The sequence below is a fragment of the Cottoperca gobio genome, chromosome 12 (assembly GCF_900634415.1).
Source record: "Cottoperca gobio chromosome 12, fCotGob3.1, whole genome shotgun sequence".
NCBI classification, from domain to species: domain Eukaryota; kingdom Metazoa; phylum Chordata; class Actinopteri; order Perciformes; family Bovichtidae; genus Cottoperca; species Cottoperca gobio.
The window spans coordinates 12,854,284-12,868,034 of NC_041366.1; the positions used below are offsets into that span (position 1 = coordinate 12,854,284).

At 40.5% G+C, this 13,751-nt stretch overlaps 1 protein-coding gene across 1 annotated transcript; it reads right to left on the bottom strand.

The window, feature by feature from the left end:
• Positions 1 to 3,155: 3,155 nt before the first annotated feature.
• On the bottom strand, positions 3,156 to 13,475 carry tmem38b (transmembrane protein 38B). Its single transcript, XM_029445445.1, has 6 exons — positions 13,042 to 13,475; positions 7,153 to 7,309; positions 6,474 to 6,658; positions 6,283 to 6,370; positions 5,289 to 5,406; positions 3,156 to 4,116 (listed from the first exon to the last, which is right to left on the bottom strand). Exons 1-6 carry the CDS (start codon positions 13,163 to 13,165, stop codon positions 3,814 to 3,816), a joined length of 975 nt encoding a protein of 324 aa, XP_029301305.1. The 5' UTR covers positions 13,166 to 13,475; the 3' UTR covers positions 3,156 to 3,813.
• Positions 13,476 to 13,751: the final 276 nt, after the last annotated feature.

A 13,751-nucleotide genomic window follows, 5' to 3' on the forward strand; every position in this document is an offset into this window, starting at 1 on the left:
TTACCGCATGAAACTTTTTATTCCATGTATTTTTTTTCTCTTTTTAAGTGATATATTATCCACCCCAGACATCAGCTCAGAGGGCGCACGCGGTCTCAATAGAGATCATGTCAGTGTGTTTGGTGAGAGGCCAAACAACGTCCTGCCTGAGACATCTCGTTTAGACACCACTGAGTTGGAGCAGGTGCACAGCCACAAGTCAGAAGATAGCAGCTATTCACAGTCATTTTCATGGAGTGTTGGTGGGAGGTCTGGTGGGGCACAACATCAATGAGATGACCTGAGTCTGACTGAAATTAAGCAAACTCATAGTAGATACATTTTCCTCTCCTCTGTCCATCACCAAAATAAGAAAATTAAAAACATCTATGGCCATGAAACTTGTATTTCTCTTACTGTGTTCTCTTATGCACCACTATACACCAAAGCAAATTCCTCATATGTGAAAACCTACTTGGCAATAATCCAAATTCTGATTCGGATGAACAAAGATGGAATGACAGCAGAGGTGTGAATGTGTGTGTGGGTCATGTTTGTTTCTTTGGAGAAAAAGAGGAAAACAAAGGGACTTGGTCTCCCTCGTGGTTGGAGGGATTTGGTGAGAGAGCGTGTTGTAGGTGTGCATGTGATGTGTGTGTGTGTGTGTGTGTGTGTGTGTGAGTGTGTGCCCCAGAGCTCTTTGTGCCTTTTTGATGGACTCGGCCTTTGTTGCCCCTCTACGTGTGACATGCACATGCACTGACACAGAGAAACTAAAGCACACACGCATATCTACATACTAGTTGGTTGGTTTTGCTATACTTAAGAGGACCGTAAAGAAGAGCACATTCCCTGAAAACCCTACACTGTTGGTTTTATTAAATTCTCATTTGACCTTCGAAAAACATAGAGGAGGTATTCTTAGATGTTTTGAAACTCATTTTGGATTTTTGTCCATCCAAAATATCCTAACAACCTCAAATGTCCCCACAAGAATAGGGATCTATCTATGATCAATCCCCACAAGCACAGCTAAACCAGACCACACACACTCAAACGTGCAGGCAGCTACCATTGGCTCTGCAAAGAGGGTCCCCTCCTGTCCCCTTCCCTTCTTGCCTGCAGCTGCTGGCCAGCCTGTCAGTTTCCAGGCATCAAGCCATCAGAGATGACGCCTCCTCACGCCACCAAGTGGTAATCACCTGTCCTGCACCCCACGGGCTCTATCCTCTAGGCAGCAGTGGAAGTTAAGATGCAACCAAAAGTGTTTTTTTGGCTTTTGAGAAAATCAATGTGCAGGTTTAAGCTGGGACTGAAGGTTTCAAGCGCTATGATAAAGTAACGTAAAGACGTAAATCTAAACCGGTCACAAACCAGGCACAAATGTTAGCATGTTTGTTTGTTTGGACAGAATAAATTGGGGACATTGAGATTACTCTAATTTGTCCTGAAGATCTGTGTGTATGCTACATTTTTACCTTTGGGTTTTAAAATAAATAAAAAGTGATTTCCTAAAATGGCTAGGCACAAACATTACACAAACAGCAGTAAATATTGCATTTGTTTGACACTATATTTTTTGCTCGTGAGTATTTATGGCAGCAGGATGGTTTAGATAGCATTGCATCAAAATGAACTGCAGCTCCCATTTTAATGGTGATGAAGGATCTTGTTAGTGGGTTCAACCCATTGTTGGTTTGCTCTTTTCATGGGATTTGTTGACATTAAGCAAACGAAAGAAGATATCTAGATTTGAATCCTTTTAAGTGAAATGATGAGACAAAATTAGAACAACAACAATCCACGTCACAGACTCAAGCTGTCAGACGTACCCTGATGGCCTCCCAGTATTTAGCCACGCTGTCTTTCTTCTTCCTGTACGTGTGTGTGTGTGTCTGTGTGTGTGCCTGTGTCTCTGGTGTGGGTTTGTTTGTGGGTAGTATGCCATGGTCTCGGTATGTCCCTGACCTCTACTTAGACTGTGGGTTCGAAGTTATGTGTATAGGAATGTTTGCGCATAAAGTATTCTTGCATTGTGTCTATGTGCATAAGTGGTGTGTGCTGTGTGAAAGGAGGAAAATCTAATATTTCTGAGCCAAATCCTTGCTATATCTGTGACCTCGACTCAGACGCCACTGTGGTTCAAAGTCAAGTGTACAGCAATGTGTGCGTGCATTGTGTGTTTCTATTTTGTATGTGTGGATGTAAGCCAGTTTTAAGGATTACTTTTCTGCACCTGACAACTGGAAAAAAGTCTGGGAATAAAAAAAGAGGCTGAGATGTGCCGTAGAGCAGGTGAAGCTCAGGCGAAAGGCACAGGGGCTCGACAGTGGGGGGGCTGCGCAGTTCAGTGAGTAATTGTGATGGGGGTCACACAGGTCTGGACCTCATTAAGAGAATTGTCTGGGAGCTCTCAGGCCCTGAGCTGTCGTCATGTCACCTGCCTTCTTGTCATGAGAGGCAGCGTAAGGAAAACAGCGGCTTATTAACGCGTCTTTCATTTTTCCAGGTCACACAGTTCACCATTAGAGTCATGAAGATCAACACACACGCTAACACAAAGCAGTTTTGCAGCAAACACTGTGAGATACAAGCCTGTAACTGACGTGCATACATCTGACGTCTGCGGACTTGAGCCGTATGAAAGGCAGGTACATCATCTTAGCCGGTATCGCTTTTGATCGTCTTTGAACGTCTTTTCTCTTCAACACACACACCTCCCCCTCCTTCCTCTGTTCTTAATTTGTATTCACAGGGGGCTTCTCCGCCGTCTGAGGTTACATAGATGAGAATTGGGAAGGATTTGAGGGATCTCTCTCCAGCAGCGTTTTAAAGAGGCTGAGGTATCAATCAGGTGCTGATGTTACACTGACGCAATGTTTCAGCCTATAGAGGAGGTTACTTCTGGACGCTGAGCAGCTTTATATCAACTTACCAGCAGCTCATTTAGATATCTGTTAACATTTGACAAATTATCCTGTGAACAAATGTGCTAAGACAGTTACATGATGTTTGATTCTGTATTAATTAGGAGCTTTCTATCGGGGACGTACACATTTTAAAATGTGACTAATGAGATGTTTGATGCTTTTAAATGAGGCAATATGGAGTTGAGTGGATGATCACTGAGCTGTGCAAATCTGTCTGATAAAGTGGAAAGAGAAAATGTGCAAAAACACATTTTATAATGTTTATTCTCATGCATTCAAGTGTAATTCAAAGCATTCGCCAAAGAAACAGAACACAATAAAACATTGTCTTCCATTTTGAAATCTTATACATTCAAGAGTGCAATTGTTTAGTATAAATAGAATAAAATATCTGAGTGTCATAGAATATAATCTCTTTAAAAAAAATAGTTTTTAACCATTTCAAAGTAGGATATAAAGCATTTACATCAAGCAGGCATTCATAGATCAGCAGGTGCACAGCACTGTTCCCCAAACCCAGACATAAAATGATCAACAGATTGTACTCATTATAAATATATATATTAAAAAATTAAGCTACACATTGTATTGCAAATGTGCAATCAGCCCAGGGATGGTATGCTGTTCACATCCAACAGCATAACATATCACAGTACTTTAAGGACGGGTGATTATCCCACAATAAGGTGCAGGGTTGGTTGGAGCCAGCTCTTAATGCAATTCTATTTCAGCAGTCAGATTTAAATTGCATTCTAAGAAATGAATTAGACGGAAGAACAACAGCATATTTCTTGTTAAAAGAAAAATAACACGTAACGTTTCAGTCCTGACATGACAAGTCTGAATCAGAAATGACTCCACAACCCTGCTTAGAGGTGAAAAGGCGCTACGGGGGAGAGGCTGACTAGTTTTTCTTCTTGCAGTTTGTTGTTTCTGCGTTCTTTGACTCATCTTTAGCTTTTAGCGATCCACTTTGTTCCTTGACAGGAGACACCGGGGTGTGCTTCCCCGCCGCTCCTTTCTCCTTGGACCCTTTGATTGTGGCAGTGGGAGTCGTCCCGTTGGTTGCGCCTTTATCGATGCACGCTTTATTTACCTCGGCGGTGAGGGCGGCATAAGGGGAGTGGCCGGTGAAGAGGGTTTTGTAGATGGTTGACTCGATGGCAGCGAATGGTGAGACGGAGGAGCCTGTCAGCATCATCCTTGACTAAAAGAAAAAAGAGAAGATGAAATGTGAAGACAGAAACAAAATGTCTTATTAGATTTAGAATAGAGTATGTGACCGTGTAATAAAATCCTTCCCCACAGTCACATGACTGCTGGAGCTGCAACCATAAGTCGAGACAGAGATGTTAATGAAAATTATTTTGATAATTGATAAATCATTCAAGTACTTTTTTATTCAAAACTGGCAGAAAAAGCAGTTTTCAGCCACTCAAATATGGAGATGTTCTGTTTTTCTCTCATTTATATCATATTAAACTGAATGTCACTTGGGTTTGGACTGACAAAACTAGACATTTAAAGACATCCCTTTGGAATTTGAGAAACTGGGAACATTTTTATACTATTTTCTGACTTTTTATACATCACTCGATCAATCGATAAAATAAACTGCAGATGAATCTATAATGAAAAGAAAGAGTTGCAGCCCCTAATGACTACTGCTTTGTGAAAGGACTCGCTTGTGCTGATGAACCTAAAGAGTATCAGCTCTGCAAATGTATGTCATTTGTCATCTTTTCATGGATAGCCAATGAGATGTCGGCCTAGTTTACACACAAACATGCTATTTAACATTATTAGTATTCTTCCCATTAGAGGATGAGAGTAAAACATCTGCATCATCAGGAACACAAAATAATAAATAGCAAGTTTGGACGCAACTAAACTAAATGTGATGAAACGGCTCGGCGTTAATTTGACAGATCAGAGACGGAGGGAGCTAACAGAATGAGAGTTGAAAGAAGACATGCTAGATTTATCTGTGTCTCAGTCAAGAGCACAAGTTTCCCAGAGAAGAGAAGAGAGGATGATGCAAGCTGATGAAAATGATGCAAAAGCCCCAGCCCTACGGGTAATACCGAGCTAATGTGAGTCACCGCAGCTAAAACTTCAAAAAAAGCTGAGGGAGAAAGGTCATTTAGAAGACAAGACGCCACAGATTTGGAGGAAGCTACAGCGCCAAACATTTGTTATACAGGAGTTAAGATCAAATAACAAACAAAGAAAGGTATGAAATAGTTTTCTATGTCGTGGGTAAGCAAATGGACCAACACATGACCTTCCTGTTTTGTATCTGAATCACTACCACCTTGGGAGTTTTATTCTGAAGGTCACAGTTTGAGGTATGAGCTACACTCAATACACCACACTGACCTTGTTGACCACGGTAAAGAGGGTGTAGATGAGCATCAGGTGGTGCTTCTGGAGAGGCAGGTAGTGAGTCTGCTGCAGAGCAAACAGCACCGCCCCGATCAGGGTGATCTTGGTGGGGCTTTACAGACATTCAATGAGACAGCGGTTAGGATATATTATTTGACACAAAATAAATACATTTTATGCACATACTTCACATCTTATGTGCTTGAATTATTATGCACAAATGAACTAAATTGGAGACACACATGATCACTGTAGATGTACATGTAATGCTGCCTTTACCCTCGTCCTACAGACCCCAGAGCTTGCATGACTTTGTCAATCAATTTGTTTCTAATGACATCATGCCATTGTTTTTCTGTTTCGGTTTTGATTAGTGCTTTTTTTATACCAATATGTATAATATATATTGGGGTCATAAGGGACCCCAGTCAAAAGAACCCAATTGCAGCCTATGCAGTTTGACTAGATAACATAGAATAATGTTTGCCATGGTATCATACACTTCCAGGTTGGGTGGTCCTTGTATGTAGAATATGTTGGTAGGATGAGGGTGAAAGTTATAAAGAGAACATGTTTGATAAGATTTGTATACATACATAAGTGCCAGCTGTAGCATAATATCCCTATATGTGTTGAGTGTCTCCATGTTTGGATAGGAATAGTTAGACATTTTGGGAAAAGCACATACAAATATAAAAAGGTACAGCTAGGAGCCGGTCATCTTAATTTAGCGTAGCATGACTACTTCAAGCAGAGGACATCATGGCTGCGTACCAGCAACCCTAAAGATCAATAATCTAAATGTTATATCGTGTTTGTTTAAACTGTAAAAACCAAAGTGTAAGAATGAGTTGTAGTTTTACATGAGGGGTTGTGCACCAGCTGTAACTAAGTACATCACAAAACACTCTTTGTATTGAGAATGCAGTTTTATAAGCACAAAGATAATCACTGATGTAATATTGATAGAGCCGTGTAGGAGACTTACTAAGACATTTTGAGGAGCTCATTGGTCTCCGGTTTCCATACGCCTCGAACGAGCTGCTCAAAATTACTGATCAGACCACCTCCAGCACCTAGCGGGGGTAGAAAAGACACATATGGTTGATTCAGATTCATATTTGTATATATATATAATACATGTAGAAAATCCTTCTGCATGCACCATCAGCTACTGACCTTTAGCCCACCCAATGGCAATCATAACCAGTAGACTGTCTGTGTATTTGCTGTGTGCCTGGGTGACCCCCCCAAGCACCTTCCATGTCCTGGTCACTTCTTTCATCCCTGACAGCACCAGCCTGAGAGGCAGCAGGGCAGCACAACAGTACGCCAGGTCCATGGGGCAGTAAAACACGAGGTACCTGTAGAGACACATATGGTTCAAATAAAGAGTGCACACACACACACACACACACACACACACACACACACACACACACACACACACACACACACACACACACACACATCTCAGCTTACTGCTGTGTTTAAACTATGTGTTCATTAAACATTTTTGACATTCTCGCCTGACAATTTCTGTCAAATACCTGACTTCACCAGCAGAGGGCTCTGTGTGTGTTTGTGAGGAGAGTGTAATTATATGTGCCACCAGTAGAGGGCACTAAAGGCTTCATATTAAGAGTTGGGAACTTTACAACAACCTCTCTGTATTATTCAAAGCCTTCCACACTTCATGCTCCCTTTACAGGACATTAAGTAGTTGTACATGTACAAGAGAACCTTTTCTTCTCATTTGTAAAAGGGCCTTTCACTAATCTTGCAACCTTCTTCTGCTCCTTCCTCTCTTGCTCTTTTCTCTACCTACTATGTCCTTTTTCAGTCTCAAGATATTTACCAGGTCATAGAAGCGAGCAGGACACTGGTGCTGTTGGACAAAGGTGCAACAGCCGGCTCAGCCAGCATGATGGCAGACAGCACAGCTCCCCCAAAACAGAAGAGCATGGAGCTGAACCAGCAGGCCAAGGGGCTGAGTCTGGAGACCTCAAGAACGCCTGAACACAAAAACAGAAGAATGTTTATAAGCAGAATCACTGTTATGTGGATTCCCTTGAGTCCCTTATATGTGTTATATTTTCCATATATAAAGGTATTGGCATTCATACAGGGCCTCTAACGATCTGGGAACACCCAGCAATCACTGGTGCTGTTGAATGTTTACCATAATAAGCATTAAACATCATTGTAGTGGAGGATTTATATAATGACAGTGATCATGCTGAAGAGACAGGCTTTGTGGCGATGAGTAAAACTTAGTCTAGACTAAAAAGCTATTTCTGAAGTCTGCAGTATTGTAGAAATCAATTTCACTTTAGCATATCAGGGTGTTAGAAGTAGAAGTAAAGTTTGGCTCTTTTCCTTGTCTGATGCCTGCTTTTGATTCCAAATTCAGATGTATTTATTGTAGACCACACATGGTGGTATGGAGTACAAACATTAAAAACAAAACAGCAGTACAAAGGTAAACAACTAGAATCCATCTTCAGCACAAACTAAGTCATTTAAAGAGAAACAGGTTGCTTTATCTGTCTGCAATAATGATATATGTTTAAACATAGATGCTTTACAAAGTATTTTGGCAGCTACTTATTTCTATTCTCAACAATGCTTGGGTTGTCTCAATCATCCCCGAGGCATTTGTCTTTACAAAACCTTATACCCTTCTAGACCTTTGTATCGTCTTGTTATTATAGGAACTCTGCTATTAAGGACTTAATAATAGCCTGGGCATTGCTCCGTTTTTCTTAAAATCCACAATATAAGTCACATGATGGCGTGATCTGCTCAAATGCTGGCTTCAGCCATTTGATATTATCAAACCTCTGCTCCAAACAATTGTATGAAAAGCCACATTCATCTAATATTTGCAACTACGCATGGTCCCACTCCCTGAAACTGTATAATATTAACTAGTTAGAGCAAATAGAGAGAGAGGTTAGTCGAGCACAGTGCTTCTGGGCCTACAGCTCAAAGTGCAGAGCAGAGGCCCGACATTTACAGATACAAAGCATATCAGTTCACTGCAGACACTAATCAGCTGCTAACTGCTGTTTCCACCCTGTTTAATAAGAACACTGTATTCCTTTTCCCACTGAAAGATGATAATACTGTAATCGCATTCTTTCTGTAAATCTTCCCTATGAAAGGAAGGTTTGGTGTTGATAACCATTTGCATCTACTTTGCATAGATGAACCAATAAGACCGAATTGTCTGACTCGAGCAAAAATGAATGCCGCCAACGTACACTAAGGTTTACACTTAACCTCAGCCAGGTAGTGCTCAGTCAACCCTGAGCCACCTGCCCCGAGTCACTATGGCCACACACAGGACCATACAGGTAATCTGAGGATTACATACAGATTATAGACTCCTGGAGAGAGATCGGTGAACCAGGAGGATTTATAGCTGTATCTGCCTCCTCTGCAGACTCCCAGTATATTTTCAGTCTGCTCGGCTAATTTTTTAATGTTGCTGTCACTCACGAAACATGGAAATGATTTAGAAACAGTTTAATTTATCATTCTTTACAACGTTGTAAACTATAGTTTTGAAGTTTCTCAATGAGAGACATTTAACACTATTATTATTTTTGATAGTTCTGATGCTAAAAATAAAAGGAAAAGCTAACTGTGAATAATACAAGTACCAATACAACAATGTAAAAATACTTATCATAAGTAAAAGACATGCTTTCAAAAAAAAAAAAGTTTAGCAAAAGTAAAAGTGCTCGCTCTGCAGTATTACGTTATTATACATGACATTATAAGATTGTTATTACTGAGTCTGAGCATAATAATGGGTCAGGAAAGAAGAAAAAGCAAAGTCTGTATTCATTTTTCAGACTTATCTCCAATCTTCTTTGTGAAATAAGAGATCATTTTAACTCTTTGGGTTTCAAACTTTTCTTCAAATATTACCATGTGAGCAGTTTAGAGGATAAATGTCTCTTTGGTAGAACTGCTAACAAGTCATAGACTTCTGAATTATGGAATTGTTAATACATAGACACAATCATTAATGCCTACGCGGTCACCATATCTTCATTATTAGATCACTATATTAATTAAAAGGTGGGAATTCTGACAACATCTGTAGTTATAGTGACCCATTTGAGTGAAATATAGCAAATTAGACGAATGGACAAACATATATGAATGGATAGAGGAGTGTCAAATAAATCTTGATAGTCCAAGAGGAAGAAAGTGAATATTAATGGATTTCTGAAACTCTTTATTTGGGGGATAACTGCTCTAAGTTTGAGATGTAAACAGGAAGTATAATGTTGCCATGGAGTTGGTCAGTTAGTTAGCTGTGGGCTACAACTTGAGGTTTTTTTTCAAGCTTTATTTTAATTTACAATTTGGCAAATATCCCTATTAAAAGTGTGCCAAATTAATATTAGCAGTTCCTGTTTGTTGTGTACACATTTACCTACAGACAACAATCACTGGATTACTTTGAAACTGAAAACAACTTAAAAATCTGATGAGTTATATGGAGCGCTTATCTATGAGCTCTAAGTGGATTTATAGATTCTTCAGAGATAGTGATATCCTCGGAAAGTGTAAGTCACACTGAATCAAAGAAAAATGTGTATCATGTCTGTGTTCAGATCAGAGTTATGACTCTAAGAAAGAGTACATATGTTCATGCGAATTACGGCAATCATGCGCTAAGAGTTTTAAAGTGCCTTAATAGCCTTCATGAGTTGTGTGTCACAGCAACTGCTTCTGCTTCAAACACTGACCGTGTTGAGTGGGCCAAACTAAAGTTACCAACTTCTGGATGTTTTTAGAACACCGGTGCATGCATCTGTCACTTTCACATCAGTGTCTTGACCTCATGTCTCTCCCTTCAACTCTCCCACGCCCCCATGGGTGGTCGCCCCTCACAGTTTCGCTTTACACCAGAGGTAACTGGAATGATGAGTGCTATAAAGTACAATGTGGCTTCAGCTCAGAGTGCGAACTGTGTGCAACTGCAGCATCAAAACCACAGTGAAGTATCAATGTTAAATGTGTTTTTGTGAGTGATTTGAGTTTTGCAATGTGGACACAACCAGACAGTTTTTTCTCTCAAGTGCACATGAAGTCTGATGTTACGGACGTTTCTGATACAACACCTACCTACCACATTTGGAAGAAGAGGAAGTTTGAAAAAACAGAAATGCAAAAAGACAGGAAATGCCACACAGGAAAGAGCAGTTGTAAAATACGGCAACAGTCTGGCACCCTGACTGCATATCCTTTCTTCCTGTGAGAGCCACAGCCTATATACATGCTCAGTGTCAGTTCACAAGTGCAGCATCGTAAACATGGCCGCCATGTCATCTCTTTCAGTTCCAGAGCAAAACAAACTGCTGCAGTTAGAGTCTGACTGGCCGAGCACCATCTTTAACACAAATGGTGTTTCATTTAAAAAGTGGTAACTTCAGCCCTATAATTTTACAAAGAGTAATTGCAATATAACATGTGCAACAGTTGCTTTTCAGATTTCTTTCAGATGCTGAAAAATTATGCTTTGCTTTAGGGCAGGGCAATATATCGATATTGCGATATGAGACTAGATATGGTCTTAGGTTTTGATATTGTGATGTCACAAGTGTTGTCTTTTCTTGGTTTTAAAGGTTGCATTGCAGTAAAGTGACGTCATTTTATCAGACTGTTCTAGCTCTTCTATTATTTGCCTTTACCCACTTATTATTAACTGATGATTGTTTGTCAAACTCATTCTCATTCTGTATAAATATGTTGTAAAAGGCACCAAGGGTCAACCCTACAATATTGAAAAAAAAATTCCATACCGTCCAGCACTACAACGCTGACATACAATAAACAGCTTGGACTGCTCTGAAATGCTGGGCTACAAACGCAACTTCACCAGATCAAGATCCGATTTCCTGGTTTGCATTTGAAGGACACACATTTACTAGTCAAATTTGAGAAATAAAGGCCAAGTACACCAGAGCTTTGTCGTCATCTTTCTTCCATCTCTATCTCCAGTGAGAAGAGAAGTGGGTTCTCTCTTCTCTTCTCAAAACAAACCAAAGACGGTTCCCTTTTTGGAAATCTCTCTCTCTCTCTCTCTCTTCAGAGTGATAAACAAACGCAAATTGTTGTGATCTGAGATCAGTTTTGCCTGTGAAGTCATTTGAAATGAGAGCAAAGGTATCTTATATAAGTGTATTAACCGTACATAATGAGAATCTGATCATTCAAGTCTTACCCAGGACAGCAGTTCTCCTGCTGCCATACACACTGACACACATGAACTAAGTCTGTACATAAGTCATCCCTCCTCTCTTCTGAAACTAGATAGCTAGATAAGAAACAAGTGGCTTATCTCTGGTTATTTTTGGCCTTGAAGAGAGAACCCCTGATTGACGTACAACCTCTGCTCCTCTTCCCCCGTCCCTGTCCTCCTGCGTCCGACACATCACAGGAATGTTTAGAAATCCTAAAATAACTCCATGGTAAACCATAGTGACAGACGGTGTCATAAACGTGCAAAGAGCATGCTTACACTGCCGACTACCAAGCAGGAAGGGAAGACTTAACAGGAAAGAGAGAAGAAAGGGAGGGTTGAGGGGTTTATGGCATTCCTTTCCTACTTGGGGAGAAGGAGAACTTGAGCCGAGTGTTTTGTGTCTTGACTTGTATTCCCGTTTTATTGAATTTCTTTTGAAATGATCCTGAGATTCAAACCTTTCTTTAGCGATCCTCTCTGTGGAGAGGATTTCGTGTTGTGTTTGCTAATCTCGGACATATTGTTTGTCCATGTTTTCACTTTCTGTGTATCTTTCTCTCAGCTACAGAAAGATAGATGGACGCAGAGGATGCAGGGTTAAAAGGTCACGGGAGCTCAGATGCTTCGCGGGGCAAGTTCCGAAATAGACTGTAGATTTACAGCAGCGGGACTACAATGGTGTGTGTGTGTGTGTGTGTGTGTGTGTGTGTGTGTGTGTGTGTGTGTGTGTGTGTGTGTGTGTGGACTCCCTGAGTAGTTAAAGTCCACCTGTCCCTGTAGACATTATCTCAGTGACATAACGTAGTTGGCTCAGTGCCTGCCTTTGGGCTGAGCTGATACAATCAACTGTGGCTCAGCAGCAGTTTGTGCCCTTAAATTAGATTAATTGATTAATTTATTATGGCAGAATACCCGTGTGTCCCAGGAAATGACTCATCTTACTAACCATTCATTGTTGATTAAGATTATTATGTTCAGTTTGTTTGTTTTTTAACTGTTTTTAAAAGGTGTTAATTCAACTTTATGATGAGGATGTTGTTTGTAGTCCTGCTGAATTGAATTTAGAAACTAATAGAAACGTCTGTTAATGTACAAATAATATACATTTAGCTTTTAATAACAGCTAATAGTATGAATGTATATCCTAAATGTTATTTAATGTCATTATCACAAGAAAATAACACAACAGAAACAAAAGAGGGGTCGATGTTATATGCAAGAATTCAAATACATTCAATATTTTAATTATTTATTTAAGTTAACACCCTCACTAACACAGTTTAAATGTGTTGTCTTGGTACAACACAACATCCCCACTGGCTACTCTGTATTCTGGGGGAGAGCTCGACATGCCGGGATAGCTGTCGAAGTTCACCAGGTCAAACTTTTGCAAAACAAAACAACTTGAAAACACTTTGTGAAAACTGTAAATGTTATGCCAGTTATAACGCACTTGAACTTTGTGTCAGACAGACTTACCTGGCTGCTCCCTCAGAGCCATGATTGACACGACATAGTGCGCCATGTCAAAGTATGGAAACATGGACAAGTTTGCCAGTCCGTGGGACAGCTCGTCCAAATGCAGCACTCCGAACAACTCCATAATGTTATTTGTAAAACTCTTAAACAAAAGGAAGCTAGTCTAGGTTATCCCAGCAAAGAGTTCAAGTGGAGAAACGGCACCGGTCCAACTCAGAGCATCAACGCTTCTTCCTGCACCGCCTGTAAAGTCTGACACGAGCCCAAACAGCTGTGCGCGGCCGAGTTGCTCGCAGCTGGTTCGTTGACCACTGCTCGTCGCCAGGCAACATACGTGTAACGCCAGAGGGTGGTTATCATCGGTGTTACAGTCTAAGGTGTCACCTATGGGTGTTACTACCTAGAAGACGCTGTCATCGGCGCATAGCCGGAATTCCTGATCTGTGTCCCACCAGTGATGTGGCAGGCGGAGCCAGAGCGGCTTTGTGATTGGAGGAGCAAGAGCACGAGTGAGCCAATCACGTGTCACTGTGTGGCTTCGCGAGGGGACGTTAACACAAACACAAACGCAGTATTGTTGATGGCCTACTTGTTTCCTACACATATAGACTATACCTTGTTGACTATACAGGTTTACATCAATATTATTAGGTAGATTTGATATTGATATGTTAATATCATGTGGTTTATGTTATTTTATTATAGATAGA

What these genes read in the sequence shown, in the direction of transcription:
- tmem38b (XM_029445445.1), bottom strand. Translation starts at nt 13,165, where the DNA reads ATGGAGTTGTTCGGAGTGCTGCATTTGGACGAGCTGTCCCACGGACTG. An exon ending in TGCCATTGGGTGGGCTAAAG is followed by an intron (nt 6,371 to 6,473) that starts GTCAGTAGCTGA and finishes TACCCCCGCTAG; the next exon opens with GTGCTGGAGGTGGTCTGATC. An exon ending in GAGCTCCTCAAAATGTCTTA is followed by an intron (nt 5,407 to 6,282) that starts GTAAGTCTCCTA and finishes ATGTCTGTAAAG; the next exon opens with CCCCACCAAGATCACCCTGA.